General features: G+C 50.6%; 1 protein-coding gene across 1 annotated transcript in view; it reads left to right on the forward strand.

The window, feature by feature from the left end:
• The window catches only part of COL22A1 (collagen type XXII alpha 1 chain), a 665,084-nt gene that overhangs the window by 372,609 nt on the left and 272,693 nt on the right, over nt 1–19,782 (forward strand). The window contains exon 27 of the mRNA XM_089654647.1: nt 18,429–18,482. Coding sequence (XP_089510773.1) covers nt 18,429–18,482 — 54 coding nt within the window. The remainder of the gene's footprint in view (nt 1–18,428; nt 18,483–19,782) is intronic.

Raw genomic sequence — 19,782 nt, forward strand, 5'->3', positions numbered from 1 at the left:
CTGAGCGGTCTATCGTCTGGGTATGCGGGATGATACCTCACAGCTACTAAAAACATTTTTTATTGTTTCGGGGTTCCCCGCTGAGAGTTGAATGTAAAAATAATAATCGGCATTGTCCAGCAATTAAAAAGTTTTTTAAAAACTGTGTGGGGTCCCCCCCCCCATCCACACCAGGCAATTCAGGTTTGCCATGGATTTTGAGGGGAACCCCCATGCCTAAAATGTAAAAAAAAAAAAAAGCATCGGGGTCCCCCCAAAATCCATACCAGACCCTTATCTGAGCATGCAGCTTGGCAGGTCAGAAAAGGAGGGGGGGATGAGCGAGCATCCCCCCCACCTCAAACCATACCAGGCCACATGGGGGGGTGCTTTGGACCAGGGGGGCTCCAATAAGCCCCCCTCCCGCAGTCCCCCACGACTACCAGCCACGGTTGTGGGGAAGAGACCATGGCTGGTAGTCATGGAGAGTCTGCGAGCAGGGGGCTTATTGGAATCCACTACCAATGCAAAACCAGACCGTATGTCCTCTTATATCTGTTTTTCAACTGTTTTTGATGTGTTTTTCATCTATTTACATCCATTACCAATGCAAAAACAATGAAAAAATGCATGTAAATGGAGGAAAAACAGATAAAAAACAAATGAAAAACGCATGTAAATGGATGAAAAAACGGATCAAAAACATAAAACAGATGTAAATGGAGAAAAAGCTGATCAAAAACAGATGAAAAACAGATGCAAGAGGACATACAGTCCAGCTTTGCATCTGTTTGTGCATTGGTAATGGATGTAAACGATTGATGAAAAAACACTTGTAAATGGTTGAAAAACAGATGAAAAACACATGTAAATGAATGAAAAAAAGATCAAAATCAAATGAAAAATGAATGTAAGAGAACATGTGGTCCAGTTTTGCATCTGTTTTAGCATTGGTAATGGCTGTAAAAAACTGATGAAAAAATGCATGTAAATGGATGAAAAACTCATGTAAATGGATGAAAAACAGATCAAAAACATAAAAAGCAGATGTAAATGGATGAAAAACAGATCAAAATCAAATGAAAAATGAATGTAAGAGGACATGAGGTCCAGTTTTGCATCTGTTTTTGCATTGGTAATGGCTGTAAAAAACTGATGAAAAAATGCATGTAAATGGATGAAAAACAGATCAAAATCAAATGAAAAATGGATGCAAGAGAACACACGGTCCAGTTTTGCATCTGTTTTTGCATTGGTAATGGATGTAAAAAACTGATAAAAAAACACATGTAAATGGATGAAAAACATAAAAAATGCATGTAAATGGATGAAAAACAGATCAAAAACATAAAAAGCGGATGTAAATGGATGAAAAACAGATCAAAATCAAATGAAAAATGAATGTAAGAGGACATGCGGTCCAGTTTTGCATCTGTTTTTGCATTGGTAATGGATGTAAACGACTGATGAAAAAACACATGTAAATGGATAAAAAACAGATCAAAAACAGATGAAAAACACAGGTAAATGGATGAAAAACAGATGAAAAACACATGTAAATGGATGAAAAACAGATCAAAATCAAATGAAAAACGAAAGTAAGAGAACACACGGTCCAGTTTTGCATCTGTTTTTGCATTGGTAATGGATGTAAAAAACTGATGAAAAAAACACATGTAAATGGATGAAAAACATGAAAAATGCATGTAAATGGATGAAAAACATGAAAAATGCATGTAAATGGATGAAAAACAGATCAAAAACATAAAAAGCGGATGTAAATTGATGAAAAACAGATCAAAAACAGATGAAAAAGGCATGTAAACGGATATAAAAACAGAGATATAAAGTGAAGTCTTAAAACATTTAGCTCCAATTTTGGAAAAAAAAATGCGACTGAACTGGTGGAAAGAAGGGAACTCCCGTGTGAAGGAGCCCTTGATACAAGATGATATCATAGATCCCTGCATGCTCTACTTCTCACATATGTAACTAGAGATGAGCGAAGAAATGAAAAATTCGATTCGACTGATTCGGCGAATTCGTGGACAATATTCGATTCGAGTCGAATAAATTCGCTGTGAATTTAACTTAAAAAAGGGTGTTTCTAGGCTTCAGAGAGACTTAATATTAGTGCAGAACACTGTACCTTTAATTTAAATGCCCTTGGAGTCTGCTGGGGAAGAGAAATAATACTGTCAGTCAGTATGACATGCAGATGAGTGCCGTCGATCTTAGAATCACCGCACACTTCACTCATTTGGGCAGTCACGGGGCCAAAACCAGAGTGTGGAGCCACAGTGTGGCGGTGGAGGCAGCAGCAATGGGAGGCCATACAGCACCCTATGACAAAAATGGAAACCACCAGCAGTGTGAGGAGACCTGAAAGTGGCACATGGCAGAGTGTGGCGATAGAGACAGCAGCAATGGGAGGCCGTACAGGGACCCATGACACACTCTGGACCTGGCAGCAGCATGAGGAGGCGGTACAGGGGCCCATGACAGATTACGGGCCTGGCAGCAGCATGAGGAGTCGGTACAGGGGCCCATGGCAGATTACGGGCCTGGCAGCAGCAATGGGAGGCCGTACAGGGACCCATGACACACTCTGGACCTGGCAGCAGCATGGGGAGGCGGTACAGGGGCCCATGACAGATTACGGGCCTGGCAGCAGCATGAGGAGTCGGTACGGGGGCCCATGACACACTCTGGACCTGGCAGCAGCATGAGGAGGCGGTACAGGGGCGCATGACAGATTACGAGCCTGGCAGCAGCAACTTGGACAGGAGGACGTTCAGCTTCTGCACCGTCGGGTGCGTGCTCGCAAACTGTTGTCTCTTGGAAACGGATTCCAAGAAAGACTGCTGACGGAATCCGTGAAGAGGAGTAGCAGGAGAAGGAGCATCTGAACGAGCGGAATATGCCAACAAGCGACAACAGTGGCCCATGACAGATTACGGGCCTGGCAGCAGCATGAGGAGTCGGTACGGGGGCCCATGGCAGATTACGGGCCTGGCAGCAGCTATGGGAGGCCCGTAATCTGCCAGCACCCTATGACAAAAAATGGAACCCACCAGCAGTGTGAGGAGACCTGAAAGTGGCACATGGCAGAGTGTGGCGATGGAGACAGCAGCAATGGGAGGCCGTACAGGGACCCATGAGAGACTCTGGACCTGGCAGCAGCATGAGGAGGCGGTATAGGGGCCCATGGCAGATTAGGGGCCTGGCAGCAGCTATGGGAGGCCCGTAATCTGCCAGCACCCTATGACAAAAAATGGAACACACCAGCAGTGTGAGGAGACCTGAAAGTGGCACATGGCAGAGTGTGGCGATGGAGGCAGCAGCAATGGGAGGCCGTACAGGGACCCATGAGAGACTCTGGACTTGGCAGCAGCATGAGGAGGCGGTATAGGGGCCCATGGCAGATTAGGGGCCTGGCAGCAGCTATGGGAGGCCCGTAATCTGCCAGCACCCTATGACAAAAAATGGAACACACCAGCAGTGTGAGGAGACCTGAAAGTGGCACATGTTTGGGGCATGATTCATGGCGGATTTAGTCAGTTGTGTCAGGAACTGGTGGTTTGAAATCCAGACTAATCCACGCCTGATTCATTTTCACAAACGTGAGTCTCTCCACACTTTGGGTGGACAGTCGTGTCCTCCGCGGAGTTGCAATACCTCCTGCCGCACTAAACACGCGCTCCGATGCCACGCTACTGGCCGGGCATGACAGCCTTTCAAGGGCAAATTCAGCTAGTTGGGGCCAAAGGTCAAGTTTCGTTGCCCAGTAGTCAAGGGGATTGTCTACCTCGGTTGGCAGGGTGCTGTCCAAGTAGGCCTAAGCCTGTTGTTTGAGGTCCTGCTCCAGGTCCACCTGATGCTGCTGCTGCTGCTGCGGCTGGTTAGTAGTTTCCTCACTGCGCTGGTGAAGAAAGCTACTCATCATCGACTGCAGACTGAGGCAGCCGCTGCTGGTGGAGCTGCCACTGCTCCTACCACCCCACCCCTCCCCTGCTGCCATGGCAGCGGAACACGAGCGCACAGGGCCCACAGTGTCTGAGGATGGACGTTGGCGCAGACAGGCAGAGACCAGCTGACTACATAGGTGTTTTTTATAGTACGTTATTTTGGCCTCCCTCTCAGCAGGTGTGAAAAAGGCCACCATTTTTGAACGGTAGCGAGGGTCCAACAAGGTGGACAGCCAAAAGTCATCCCTCTGTCTGATGGTTATTATTCGGCTGTCGCTACGCAAGCAACCGAGCATGCTATGGGCCATTTGTGCCAAGGAATGCGAGGGACTCCCTGCCTCCATCTCCACAGCATACTGCCACGGTGCGTCTAGGTCCTCTGTCTCCTCTTCCTCCTCCTCTACCAGATGCTCCTGCTCCTCCACTCCTGTCCGCTGAGTGGAAAAACCACCCATTTCACTCAATAATTCCTGAGCACCAATGTCCTCCTCTACCTCCTCCTCTTCTTCCAGTCCTGCCCCCACAGGGGCCATGTGGCGTTGAGATCTGTGCGCCACGTCTACCGCACCCTGACCAGCCATTGTTAACAGCATTTGTTCCAGGACGTGCAACAGAGGAATGACGTCGTTCATCCCATAGTCCTGCCGACTCACGAATAGCGTGGCCTCCTCAAAGGGCCTGAGCAAGCGCAGGTGTCACGCATGAGCTGCCAATGGCTGACATCTAAGTTACACAGGGAGTACCTTTATCTGCTTTTAACATCAGGAAATCTGTGATGGCCTTTTGCTGTTCGTAAAGGCGGTCTAACATATGTAGGGTTGAATTCCACCTTGTTGCAACGTCACAGCATGAGGAGTCGGTATAGGGGCCCATGGCAGATTAGGGGCCTGGCAGCAGTTATGGGAGGCCCATAATCTGCCAGCACCCTATGACAAAAAATGGAACACACCAGCAGTGTGAGGAGACCTGAAAGTGGCACATGGCAGAGTGTGGCGATGGAGACAGCAGCAATGGGAGGCCGTACAGGGACCCATGAGAGACTCTGGACCTGGCAGCAGCATGAGGAGGCGGTATATAGGGGCCTACGGCAGATTAGGGGCCTGGCAGCAGCTATAGGAGGCCCGTAATCTGCCAGCACCCTATGTCAAAAAATTCAACACACCAGCAGTGTGTGAGGAGACCTGAAAGTGGCACATGGCAGAGTGTGGCGATGGAGACAGCAGCAATGGGAGGCCGTACAGGGACCCATGACAGACTCTGGACTTGGCAGCAGCATGAGGAGGCGGTATATAGGGGCTTATGGCAGATTAGGGGCCTGGCAGCAGCTATAGGAGGCCCGTAATCTGCCAGCACCCTATGTCAAAAAATTCAACACACCAGCAGTGTGAGGAGACCTGAAAGTGGCACATGGCAGAGTGTGGCGATGGAGACAGCAGCAATGGGAGGCCGTACAGGGACCCATGACAGACTCTGAACTTGGCAGCAGCATGAGGAGGCGGTATATAGGGGCCCATGGCAGATTAGGGGCCTGGCAGCAGCTATAGGAGGCCCGTAATCTGCCAGCACCCTATGTCAAAAAATTCAACACACCAGCAGTGTGAGGAGACCTGAAAGTGGCACATGGCAGAGTGTGGCGATGGAGACAGCAGCAATGGGAGGCCGTACAGGGACCCATGACAGACTCTGGACTTGGCAGCAGCATGAGGAGGCGGTATATAGGGGCCCATGGCAGATTAGGGGCCTGGCAGCAGCTATGGGAGGCCCGTAATCTGCCAGCACCCTATGTCAAAAAATTCTACACACCAGCAGTGTGTGAGGAGACCTGAAAGTGGCACATGGCAGAGTGTGGCGATGGAGACAGCAGCAATGGGAGGCCGTACAGGGACCCATGACAGACTCTGGACTTGGCAGCAGCATGAGGAGGCGGTATATAGGGGCCCATGGCAGATTAGGGGCCTGGCAGCAGCTATGGGAGGCCCGTAATCTGCCAGCACCCTATGTCAAAAAATTCAACACACCAGCAGTGTGTGAGGAGACCTGAAAGTGGCACATGGCAGAGTGTGGCGATGGAGAAAGCAGCAATGGGAGGCCGTACAGGGACCCATGAGAGACTCTGGACCTGGCAGCAGCATGAGGAGGCGGTATATAGGGGCCTATGGCAGATTAGGGGCCTGGCAGCAGCTATGTGAGGCCCGTAATCTGCCTGCACCCTATGTCAAAAAATTAAACACACCAGCAGTGTGAAGAGACCTGAAAGTGGCACATGGCAGAGTGTGGCGATGGAGACAGCAGCAATGGGAGGCCGTACAGGGACCATGACAGACTCTGGACTTGGCAGCAGCATGAGGAGGCGGTATATAGGGGCCCATGGCAGATTAGGGGCCTGGCAGCAGCTATGTGAGGCCCGTAATCTGCCTGCACCCTATGTCAAAAAATTTAACACACCAGCAGTGTGAAGAGACCTGAAAGTGGCACATGGCAGCAGAGTGTGGCGATGGAGACAGCAGCAATGGGAGGCCGTACAGGGACCATGACAGACTCTGGACTTGGCAGCAGCATGAGGAGGCGGTATATAGGGGCCCATGGCAGATTAGGGGCCTGGCAGCAGCTATGTGAGGCCCGTAATCTGCCTGCACCCTATGTCAAAAAATTAAACACACCAGCAGTGTGAAGAGACCTGAAAGTGGCACATGGCATGAGAGACTCTGGACCTGGCAGCAGCAGGAGGAGGCGGTATAGGGGCCCATGGCTGATTAGGGGCCTGGCAGCAGCTATGTGAGGCCCGTTATCTTGCAGCACCCTATGTCAAAAAATTTAACACACCAGCAGTGTGAAGAGACCTGAAAGTGGCACATGGCAGCAGAGTGTGGCGATGGAGACAGCAGCAATGGGAGGCCGTACAGGGACCATGACAGACTCTGGACTTGGCAGCAGCATGAGGAGGCGGTATATAGGGGCCTATGGCAGATTAGGGGCCTGGCAGCAGCTATGTGAGGCCCGTAATCTGCCTGCACCCTATGTCAAAAAATTTAACACACCAGCAGTGTGAAGAGACCTGAAAGTGGCACATGGCAGCAGAGTGTGGCGATGGAGACAGCAGCAATGGGAGGCCGTACAGGGACCATGACAGACTCTGGACTTGGCAGCAGCATGAGGAGGCGGTATATAGGGGCCCATGGCAGATTAGGGGCCTGGCAGCAGCTATGTGAGGCCCGTAATCTGCCTGCACCCTATGTCAAAAAATTTAACACACCAGCAGTGTGAAGAGACCTGAAAGTGGCACATGGCAGCAGAGTGTGGCGATGGAGACAGCAGCAATGGGAGGCCGTACAGGGACCATGACAGACTCTGGACTTGGCAGCAGCATGAGGAGGCGGTATATAGGGGCCCATGGCAGATTAGGGGCCTGGCAGCAGCTATGTGAGGCCCGTAATCTGCCTGCACCCTATGTCAAAAAATTAAACACACCAGCAGTGTGAAGAGACCTGAAAGTGGCACATGGCATGAGAGACTCTGGACCTGGCAGCAGCAGGAGGAGGCGGTATAGGGGCCCATGGCTGATTAGGGGCCTGGCAGCAGCTATGTGAGGCCCGTTATCTTGCAGCACCCTATGTCAAAAAATTTAACACACCAGCAGTGTGAAGAGACCTGAAAGTGGCACATGGCAGCAGAGTGTGGCGATGGAGACAGCAGCAATGGGAGGCCGTACAGGGACCCATGAGAGACTCTGGACCTGGCAGCAGCAGGAGGAGGTGGTATATAGGGGCCCATGGCAGATTAGGGGCCTGGCAGCAGCTATGTGAGGCCCGTAATCTGCCTGCACCCTATGTCAAAAAATTTAACACACCAGCAGTGTGAAGAGACCTGAAAGTGGCACATGGCAGCAGAGTGTGGCGATGGAGACAGCAGCAATGGGAGGCCGTACAGGGACCATGACAGACTCTGGACTTGGCAGCAGCATGAGGAGGCGGTATATAGGGGCCCATGGCAGATTAGGGGCCTGGCAGCAGCTATGTGAGGCCCGTAATCTGCCTGCACCCTATGTCAAAAAATTAAACACACCAGCAGTGTGAAGAGACCTGAAAGTGGCACATGGCAGAGTGTGGCGATGGAGACAGCAGCAATGGGAGGCCGTACAGGGACCATGACAGACTCTGGACTTGGCAGCAGCATGAGGAGGCGGTATATAGGGGCCCATGGCAGATTAGGGGCCTGGCAGCAGCTATGTGAGGCCCGTAATCTGCCTGCACCCTATGTCAAAAAATTAAACACACCAGCAGTGTGAAGAGACCTGAAAGTGGCACATGGCAGCAGAGTGTGGCGATGGAGACAGCAGCAATGGGAGGCCGTACAGGGACCATGACAGACTCTGGACTTGGCAGCAGCATGAGGAGGCGGTATATAGGGGCCCATGGCAGATTAGGGGCCTGGCAGCAGCTATGTGAGGCCCGTAATCTGCCTGCACCCTATGTCAAAAAATTAAACACACCAGCAGTGTGAAGAGACCTGAAAGTGGCACATGGCATGAGAGACTCTGGACCTGGCAGCAGCAGGAGGAGGCGGTATAGGGGCCCATGGCTGATTAGGGGCCTGGCAGCAGCTATGTGAGGCCCGTTATCTTGCAGCACCCTATGTCAAAAAATTTAACACACCAGCAGTGTGAAGAGACCTGAAAGTGGCACATGGCAGCAGAGTGTGGCGATGGAGACAGCAGCAATGGGAGGCCGTACAGGGACCCATGAGAGACTCTGGACCTGGCAGCAGCAGGAGGAGGTGGTATATAGGGGCCCATGGCAGATTAGGGGCCTGGCAGCAGCTATGTGAGGCCCGTAATCTGCCTGCACCCTATGTCAAAAAATTTAACACACCAGCAGTGTGAAGAGACCTGAAAGTGGCACATGGCAGCAGAGTGTGGCGATGGAGACAGCAGCAATGGGAGGCCGTACAGGGACCATGACAGACTCTGGACTTGGCAGCAGCATGAGGAGGCGGTATATAGGGGCCCATGGCAGATTAGGGGCCTGGCAGCAGCTATGTGAGGCCCGTAATCTGCCTGCACCCTATGTCAAAAAATTAAACACACCAGCAGTGTGAAGAGACCTGAAAGTGGCACATGGCAGAGTGTGGCGATGGAGACAGCAGCAATGGGAGGCCGTACAGGGACCATGACAGACTCTGGACTTGGCAGCAGCATGAGGAGGCGGTATATAGGGGCCCATGGCAGATTAGGGGCCTGGCAGCAGCTATGTGAGGCCCGTAATCTGCCTGCACCCTATGTCAAAAAATTAAACACACCAGCAGTGTGAAGAGACCTGAAAGTGGCACATGGCAGCAGAGTGTGGCGATGGAGACAGCAGCAATGGGAGGCCGTACAGGGACCATGACAGACTCTGGACTTGGCAGCAGCATGAGGAGGCGGTATATAGGGGCCCATGGCAGATTAGGGGCCTGGCAGCAGCTATGTGAGGCCCGTAATCTGCCTGCACCCTATGTCAAAAAATTTAACACACCAGCAGTGTGAAGAGACCTGAAAGTGGCACATGGCAGCAGAGTGTGGCGATGGAGACAGCAGCAATGGGAGGCCGTACAGGGACCATGACAGACTCTGGACTTGGCAGCAGCATGAGGAGGCGGTATATAGGGGCCCATGGCAGATTAGGGGCCTGGCAGCAGCTATGTGAGGCCCGTAATCTGCCTGCACCCTATGTCAAAAAATTAAACACACCAGCAGTGTGAAGAGACCTGAAAGTGGCACATGGCAGCAGAGTGTGGCGATGGAGACAGCAGCAATGGGAGGCCGTACAGGGACCATGACAGACTCTGGACTTGGCAGCAGCATGAGGAGGCGGTATATAGGGGCCCATGGCAGATTAGGGGCCTGGCAGCAGCTATGTGAGGCCCGTAATCTGCCTGCACCCTATGTCAAAAAATTTAACACACCAGCAGTGTGAAGAGACCTGAAAGTGGCACATGGCAGCAGAGTGTGGCGATGGAGACAGCAGCAATGGGAGGCCGTACAGGGACCATGACAGACTCTGGACTTGGCAGCAGCATGAGGAGGCGGTATATAGGGGCCCATGGCAGATTAGGGGCCTGGCAGCAGCTATGTGAGGCCCGTAATCTGCCTGCACCCTATGTCAAAAAATTTAACACACCAGCAGTGTGAAGAGACCTGAAAGTGGCACATGGCAGCAGAGTGTGGCGATGGAGAAAGCAGCAATGGGAGGCCGTACAGGGACCCATGAGAGACTCTGGACCTGGCAGCAGCATGAGGAGGCGGTATATAGGGGCCTATGGCAGATTAGGGGCCTGGCAGCAGCTATGTGAGGCCCGTAATCTGCCTGCACCCTATGTCAAAAAATTTAACACACCAGCAGTGTGAAGAGACCTGAAAGCGGCACATGGCATGAGAGACTCTGGACCTGGCAGCAGCAGGAGGAGGCGGTATAGGGGCCCATGGCTGATTAGGGGCCTGGCAGCAGCTATGTGAGGCCCGTTATCTTGCAGCACCCTATGTCAAAAAATTTAACACACCAGCAGTGTGAAGAGACCTGAAAGTGGCACATGGCAGCAGAGTGTGGCGATGGAGACAGCAGCAATGGGAGGCCGTACAGGGACCCATGAGAGACTCTGGACCTGGCAGCAGCAGGAGGAGGTGGTATATAGGGGCCCATGGCAGATTAGGGGCCTGGCAGCAGCTATGTGAGGCCCGTAATCTGCCTGCACCCTATGTCAAAAAATTTAACACACCAGCAGTGTGAAGAGACCTGAAAGTGGCACATGGCAGCAGAGTGTGGCGATGGAGACAGCAGCAATGGGAGGCCGTACAGGGACCCATGAGAGACTCTGGACCTGGCAGCAGCAGGAGGAGGTGGTATATAGGGGCCTATGGCAGATTAGGGGCCTGGCAGCAGCTATAGGAGGCCCGTAATCTGCCAGCACCCTATGTCAAAAAATTCAACACACCAGCAGTGTGAGGAGACCTGAAAGTGGCACATGTTTGAGGCATGATTCATGGCGGATTTAGTCAGTTGTGTCAGGAACTGGTGGTTTGAAATCCAGACTAATCCACGCCTGATTCATTTTCACAAACGTGAGTCTCTCCACACTTTGGGTGGACAGTCGTGTCCTCCGCGGAGTTACAATACCTCCTGCCGCACTAAACACGCGCTCCGATGCCACGCTACTGGCCGGGCATGACAGCCTTTCAAGGGCAAATTCAGCTAGTTGGGGCCAAAGGTCAAGTTTCGTTGCCCAGTAGTCAAGGGGATTGTCTACCTCGGTTGGCAGGGTGCTGTCCAAGTAGGCCCAAGCCTGTTGTTTGAGCTCCTGCTCCAGGTCCACCTGATGCTGCTGCTGCTGCTGCGGCTGGTTAGTAGTTTCCTCACTGCGCTGGTGAAGAAAGCTACTCATCATCGACTGCAGACTGAGGCAGCCGCTGCTGGTGGAGCTGCCACTGCTCCTACCACCCCACCCCTCCCCTGCTGCCATGCCAGCGGAACGCGAGCGCACAGGGCCCACAGTGTCTGAGGATGGACGATGGCGCACAAAGGCAGAGACCAACTGACTACATAGGTGGTTTTTATAGTACGTAATTTTGGCCTCCCTCTCAGCAGGTGTGAAAAAGGCCACCATTTTGGACCGGTAGCGAGGGTCCAACAAGGTGGACAGCCAAAAGTCATCCCTCTGTCTGATGGTTATTATTCGGCTGTCGCTACGCAAGCAACCGAGCATGCTATGGGCCATTTGTGCCAAGGAATGCGAGGGACTCCCTGCCTCCATCTCCACAGCATACTGCCACGGTGCGTCTGGGTCCTCTGTCTCCTCCTCCTCCTCCTCTACCAGATGCTCCTGCTCCTCCACTCCTGTCCGCTGAGTGGAAAAACCACCCATTTCACTCAATAATTCCTGAGCACAAATGTCCTCCTCTACCTCCTCCTCTTCTTCCTGTCCTGCCCCCACAGGGGTCATGTGGCGTTGAGATCTGTGCGCCACGTCTACCGCACCCTGACCAGCCATTGTTAACAGCATTTGTTCCAGGACGTGCAACAGAGGAATGACGTCGTTCATCCCATAGTCCTGCCGACTCACGAATAGCGTGGCCTCCTCAAAGGGCCTGAGCAAGCGGCAGGTGTCACGCATGAGCTGCCAATGGCTGACATCTAAGTTACACAGGGGAGTACCTTTATCCGCTTGTAACATCAGGAAATCGGTGATGGCCTTTCGCTGCTCGTAAAGGCGGTCTAACATGTGTAGGGTTGAATTCCACCTTGTTGCAACGTCGCAGATCAGGCGATGCTGTGGAATTCCGTTCTGCCGCTGCAGCTCAATGAGGGTGTTCTTTGCGGTGTAGGAATGGCTGAAATGCATGCACAGTTTACGTGACATTTTAAGGATGTCTTGCAGTGGGATGGTGGATTTTAGGAACCGCTTGACAACCAGATTGAACACGTGAGCCATGCATGGCGCATGGCACAACCTTCCTTGACGCAGAGCAGACACCATGTTCTTTCCGTTGTCAGTCAACATGGTTCCGATTTTTAGTTTGCGCGGAGACAGCCATCTGTCGATTTCTCTGTTCATTACACTCAGCAGTTCCTCCCCTGTGTGACTACGTTCGCCAAGGCATACCAGGTGCAGCACAGCGTGACACCGTTGCGCCCTGCACATGTGATATGCCGGTCGGGTAATGGGACTTGGCACGGGGGTGGCGGCTGAGGACACGGCGGAAAAAGAGGTGGTAGAGGCGGACATGCTTGCTGGACCAAGGACGTGCAAACGTGGAGGCAAAAGCGTCGTGACCTGTCCAAGTTGCTGGTGCGGCTGTGCCGGCACCACGTTCACCCAGTGGGCCGTAAATGACATGTACTGTCCCTGACCGTAGTTACAGCTCCACACGTCGGCGCTGCCGTGCACTTTGGCAGAGACCGACATGCTCAAAGACTGGCCCACCATCTCTTCTACATGTGAATGCAGGGCTGGCACTGCCTTTTGGGCAAAGAAATGACGGCTTGGCACTCTCCACCGCGGCGCGGCACAAGCCATCATTTCTCGGAAAGGTGCTGAGTCCACCAGTTGGAAAGGGAGGGACTGCAGCACCAGCAACTTGGACAGGAGGACGTTCAGCTTTTGCACCGTCGGGTGCGTGCTCGCAAACTGTTGTCTCTTGGATACGGATTCCAAGAAAGACTGTTGACGGAATCCGAGAAGAGGAGTAGCAGGAGAAGGAGCATCTGAACGAGCGGAAGATGCCAATGAGCGACAACTCCCCTCAGCAGAGGTGTTGGAGCCTTGACTGGCTGATAGAGGGCGATTGACGACGTCGGGTGACGGAGCAAGTAACGGAGCGGGTGATGGAGCGGGGGCTGGGGCAGGCAGAACCGCCGTATGTTTATCACGGTTTTCCCAGGCCACCGAATGGTGACGCTGCATATGCTGACGCAACGCTGTAGTCCCAACATGGGCCCCCTGGCCACGCTTGCATTTCTGGCCACATAGTCGACATACGGCTACATTTACTTCCTCGGGCGGCTTGAGGAAAAATTGCCACACCACCGAGTAGGAAACTTTGCCCCCGCTACTCTTCACTGGCTGACTGCTACTTCCTCCGTGCGCACCGGCACCACTACTGGCCGTGGTGGTAGGCTGCAGTGGAGCTGGTGCTCTACTCCGTGGACGTTTGGCTCCACTGACACTGATGCGACCCTGCTGCTGTCTCCTGGGCAACCCACCGACTGTTTTGCTCGCTGCCAAGCTGCCACCCTCTTCTCCTGATGATGCGGAAGAAATTGCCTGATGACGACGAGGCTGCCAAGTGCGATCAACCTCCTCATCATCAAGTAGGGTCTCCGCCTCACTACTAGCCCCCTCGGCTGCGTCTGGGTCAGGAGACAGACCTGTCTCTAGACCGGCTACCGAGCCACTCTCCTCGCCAGTACTTGTTCGCTTGGCTGCTGAAAGCCGATGTCTCCCCCCGTTCCTGACCGCCCTCTGTTAGCTCTTCCTCACTGTACAGTGGGGCTGAGCCCACAGCATGCGATACTTCGCTTGGTGAGGGAACAGCAAAGGACAGGGGCAGGTAGAGGACACGTGATTTCAGTGGGCTTGGTCCCGGGCCATGCCAACTAACGGTTGTGTCTGACGTACCCACCGACCGTTGGCTGTAGGTGTCAGAGGTGACCTGGGAAGAGGAAGACGACCGAGCCAACCAATCAATGACGGCAGGGTTGTCGGTGGAGACACGACCGCTGGATGACACCGGGAGCACTGGCCTCTGGCTGCGAATACTGCTGCCTCGACCCCTTCCTCTGCTGCCACGTCTGCTCGCTCCTAAAACATTGCCTCCTCTGCCACTCCTCTGCATGTTGTCTGACATACTATTTAATTCAACGATTAGGTGTCCCTGAGTAACAATTCTCTGGCACTCAGTAACAATTCTGTCTGTCCCTGAGTATGAATTCTGTGGCCCTGAGTAACAATTCTGTGTCTGTGCGAGTAACAATTCTGTGTCTGTGCGAGTAACAATTCTGTGTCTGTGCAAGTAACAATTTTGTGTCTGTGCGAGTAACAATTCTCTGGCACTCAGTAACAATTCTGTCTGTCCCTGAGTAACAATTCTCTGGCACTCAGTAACAATTCTGTCTGTCCCTGAGTAACAATTCTCTGGCACTCAGTAACAATTCTGTCTGTCCCTGAGTAACAATTCTCTGGCACTCAGTAACAATTCTGTCTGTCCCTGAGTATGAATTCTGTGGCCCTGAGTAACAATTCTGTGTCTGCGCGAGTAACAATTCTGTGTCTGTGCAAGTAACAATTTTGTGTCTGTGCAAGTAACAATTTTGTGTCTGTGCGAGTAACAATTCTCTGGCACTCAGTAACAATTCTGTCTGTCCCTGAGTAACAATTCTCTGGCACTCAGTAACAATTCTGTCTGTCCCTGAGTAACAATTCTCTGGCACTCAGTAACAATTCTGTCTGTCCCTGAGTAACAATTCTCTGGCACTCAGTAACAATTGTGTGTCTGTGCAAGTAACAATTCTGTGTCTGTGCAAGTAACAATTTTGTGTCTGTGAGAGTAACAATTCTCTGGCACTCAGTAACAATTCTGTCTGTCCCTGAGTAACAATTCTCTGGCACTCAGTAACAATTCTGTCTGTCCCTGAGTATGAATTCTGTGGCCCTGAGTAACAATTCTGTCTCTGTGCGAGTAACAATTCTGTGTCTGTGCAAGTAACAATTTTGTGTCTGTGAGAGTAACAATTCTCTGGCACTCAGTAACAATTCTGTCTGTCCCTGAGTAACAATTCTCTGGCACTCAGTAACAATTCTGTCTTCCCTGAGTAACAATTCTCTGGCACTCAGTAACAATTCTGTCTGTCCCTGAGTATGAATTCTGTGGCCCTGAGTAACAATTCTGTCTCTGTGCGAGTAACAATTCTGTGTCTGTGCAAGTAACAATTTTGTGTCTGTGAGAGTAACAATTCTCTGGCACTCAGTAACAATTCTGTCTGTCCCTGAGTAACAATTCTCTGGCACTCAGTAACAATTCTGTCTGTCCCTGAGTATGAATTCTGTGGCCCTGAGTAACAATTGTGTGTCTGTGCAAGTAACAATTCTGTGTCTGTGCAAGTAACAATTTTGTGTCTGTGAGAGTAACAATTCTCTGGCACTCAGTAACAATTCTGTCTGTCCCTGAGTAACAATTCTCTGGCACTCAGTAACAATTCTGTCTGTCCCTGAGTAACAATTCTGTCTGTCCCTGAGTATGAATTCTGTGGCCCTGAGTAAGAATTCTCTGGCACTCAGTAACAATTCTGTCTGTCCCTGAGTATGAATTCTGTGGCCCTGAGTAACAATTGTGTGTCTGTGCAAGTAACAATTCTGTGTCTGTGCAAGTAACAATTTTGTGTCTGTGAGAGTAACAATTCTCTGGCACTCAGTAACAATTCTGTCTGTCCCTGAGTAACAATTCTCTGGCACTCAGTAACAATTCTGTCTGTCCCTGAGTATGAATTCTGTGGCCCTGAGTAACAATTCTGTCTCTGTGCGAGTAACAATTCTGTGTCTGTGCAAGTAACAATTTTGTGTCTGTGAGAGTAACAATTCTCTGGCACTCAGTAACAATTCTGTCTGTCCCTGAGTAAGAATTCTCTGGCACTCAGTAACAATTCTGTCTGTCCCTGAGTAACAATTCTCTGGCACTCAGTAACAATTCTGTCTGTCCCTGAGTAACAATTCTGTCTGTCCCTGAGTATGAATTCTGTGGCCCTGAGTAAGAATTCTCTGGCACTCAGTAACAATTCTGTCTGTCCCTGAGTATGAATTCTGTGGCCCTGAGTAACAATTGTGTGTCTGTGCAAGTAACAATTCTGTGTCTGTGCAAGTAACAATTTTGTGTCTGTGAGAGTAACAATTCTCTGGCACTCAGTAACAATTCTGTCTGTCCCTGAGTAACAATTCTCTGGCACTCAGTAACAATTCTGTCTGTCCCTGAGTAACAATTCTCTGGCACTCAGTAACAATTCTGTCTGTCCCTGAGTAACAATTCTCTGGCACTCAGTAACAATTCTGTCTGTCCCTGAGTAACAATTCTGTCTGTCCCTGAGAATGAATTCTGTGGCCCTGAGTAAGAATTCTCTGGCACTCAGTAACAATTCTGTCTGTCCCTGAGTAACAATTCTCTGGCACTCAGTAACAATTCTGTCTGTCCCTGAGTATGAATTCTGTGGCCCTGAGTAACAATTGTGTGTCTGTGCAAGTAACAATTCTGTGTCTGTGCAAGTAACAATTTTGTGTCTGTGAGAGTAACAATTCTCTGGCACTCAGTAACAATTCTGTCTGTCCCTGAGTAACAATTCTCTGGCACTCAGTAACAATTCTGTCTGTCCCTGAGTAACAATTCTGTCTGTCCCTGAGTATGAATTCTGTGGCCCTGAGTAAGAATTCTCTGGCACTCAGTAACAATTCTGTCTGTCCCTGAGTATGAATTCTGTGGCCCTGAGTAACAATTGTGTGTCTGTGCAAGTAACAATTCTGTGTCTGTGCAAGTAACAATTTTGTGTCTGTGAGAGTAACAATTCTCTGGCACTCAGTAACAATTCTGTCTGTCCCTGAGTAACAATTCTCTGGCACTCAGTAACAATTCTGTCTGTCCCTGAGTATGAATTCTGTGGCCCTGAGTAACAATTCTGTCTCTGTGCGAGTAACAATTCTGTGTCTGTGCAAGTAACAATTTTGTGTCTGTGAGAGTAACAATTCTCTGGCACTCAGTAACAATTCTGTCTGTCCCTGAGTAAGAATTCTCTGGCACTCAGTAACAATTCTGTCTGTCCCTGAGTAACAATTCTCTGGCACTCAGTAACAATTCTGTCTGTCCCTGAGTAACAATTCTGTCTGTCCCTGAGTATGAATTCTGTGGCCCTGAGTAAGAATTCTCTGGCACTCAGTAACAATTCTGTCTGTCCCTGAGTATGAATTCTGTGGCCCTGAGTAACAATTGTGTGTCTGTGCAAGTAACAATTCTGTGTCTGTGCAAGTAACAATTTTGTGTCTGTGAGAGTTACAATTCTCTGGCACTCAGTAACAATTCTGTCTGTCCCTGAGTAACAATTCTCTGGCACTCAGTAACAATTCTGTCTGTCCCTGAGTAACAATTCTCTGGCACTCAGTAACAATTCTGTCTGTCCCTGAGTAACAATTCTCTGGCACTCAGTAACAATTCTGTCTGTCCCTGAGTAACAATTCTGTCTGTCCCTGAGAATGAATTCTGTGGCCCTGAGTAAGAATTCTCTGGCACTCAGTAACAATTCTGTCTGTCCCTGAGTAACAATTCTCTGGCACTCAGTAACAATTCTGTCTGTCCCTGAGTAAAAATTCTGTGGCCCTAATAACGTTTCTGTGGCCCTAAGTAACAATTCTCTGGCACTGAGTAACAATTCTGTCTGTCCCTGAGTATGAATTCTGTGGCCCTAACTAGCGTTTCTTTGTCCCTAAATAACGATTCTGTGGCCCTCATTAACAAGTCTGTGTCCCTGAGTAATGGTTCTCTGTCCCTAAGTAACTTCTCTCTGTCCCCAATTCTCGTTTCTGTGGCCCTAACTCTGTCCCTGTCCCTAGTACAGAGCGGTCTGCCTCTGTTCAATGACTGCAGGCAAATGAAGATTTCCAAAATGGCCGCTATATATACCTCGACCATTACACAGTGCTGGCTGGCTGGCTGCTGATTGGCTGATGCGATCACATGTCGTTGAGGAATGCATTATGGGGCAGCGCGCCTTGTCTGCGCGCCTTCCCCGACATCCCCGCTCCGTCGCCGCACATGTCAGCCGCCATTTTCGGAAAAATTTCGATTCGCGCGTCCGAATTAGGCTGTTTTTCGGATTCGGCACGAATCGAAATTTTTCCGATATTCGACTCGAATTCCACTTCGGATACTTCGATTCGCTCATCTCTATATGTAACCATTGACATGTTTCTGTTCAGGGGTCTCCTGGAAAAGACGCCACAGATGGTGTGGACGGGAAGCCAGGACAAAAGGTGAGACGCCGCGATGATTTAATGACAAGGCATTGTGTAATGTTACTTCTGTTACAAACTGATAGATTGGGGAATTTACTAAAACTGGAGGGTGTAAAATCTGGAGCAGCTCTGCAGGGGAACCAATCAGCTTCCAGGTTGTATTGTCAAAGCTTCATTGAACAAACTGAAGCTAAAAGCTGATTGGCTGCCACGCACAGCTGCTCTGGATTTTGCACTCTCCTCTATTGCCTATGGTTGCTGTCCAGGTGAACATCATCCTTGTAATGTACATTACAGACAGCCGTACATTTTCTACAATACCCCCAAAATGTCTCATTTCCCCCTATGGCGCGGGTGTCAAACTGGTGGTCCTCCAGCTATGGACAAACTACAAGTCCCATGAGGCATTGCAAGATTGATAGTTACAGGCATGACTCCCAAAGGCAGAGGACTTGTGGGACTTGTAGTTTTGCAACAGCTGGAGGGCCGCCAGTTTGACACCCCTGCCCTATGGCATGAACAGGCTGCAGACCCCAGGCGCTGCCAACTAATCTCATCCCCCTGCTCCTGTCGCTGCCTTTTTGGTCTGTCCCGCCACAGTGCACAGCATGAGCTCAGACATGCCGCCTGTGCATTGTAACGTGGCATCCCCAGCACCTCCTAGAGTGATACTAAACCCCCATCAGTACAATCAGTCTGTAGATGCAGTAAAGCATGCTTGTTATACTCACTGTGGAACCTAAGGGGTTAATCATCTGCATTGTGTAAAAAGGCTGTTTGATCCTGTCTTCTATGATCCTCCCCTTCTTCCAGTGTCCCCAATCCATCTCCTGATAGAACAGAGACTCTGGGGCAAACTGTGCATGCTCAGTTTGGTGTGTATTGCTAGAGAGGTTTTTCTTTTTTCTTGGGAGAGTGCATGTGATCAGTACAGGGCCAATCAGCACTGTCCAGACAGAGGGTCAGGGGTCCTGCTTCCTCCTAGAGCAAAATGGAAACTCCTACAAGCTTTAACCAGTGCTCTGCTGAAGTCATAAGACTGCTATATATTGTTGATGAGAAAAGGTATTTAGCAGTTTATATTTTCTAAAATAATTGCATTTCCATGTTGTGTGTACTGTGGGAGACCAGATATAATGAATGCAGGGTCCGGGGGAGACCAGACATAGTGAAAGCAGGGTCCGGGGAGACCAGATATAGTGAATGCAGGGTCAGAGGAGGCTGGATATAGTGAATGCAGGGTCCGGGGAGACCGGATATAGTGAATGCAGGGTCCGGGGAGAGCGGATATAGTGAATGCAGGGTGCGGGGAGACCAG

Source organism: Staurois parvus, unplaced genomic scaffold (genome assembly GCF_062004578.1).
Source record: "Staurois parvus isolate SC_StPar_1 unplaced genomic scaffold, SC_StPar_1.0 ptg000783l, whole genome shotgun sequence".
In the NCBI taxonomy this organism is placed as follows: domain Eukaryota; kingdom Metazoa; phylum Chordata; class Amphibia; order Anura; family Ranidae; genus Staurois; species Staurois parvus.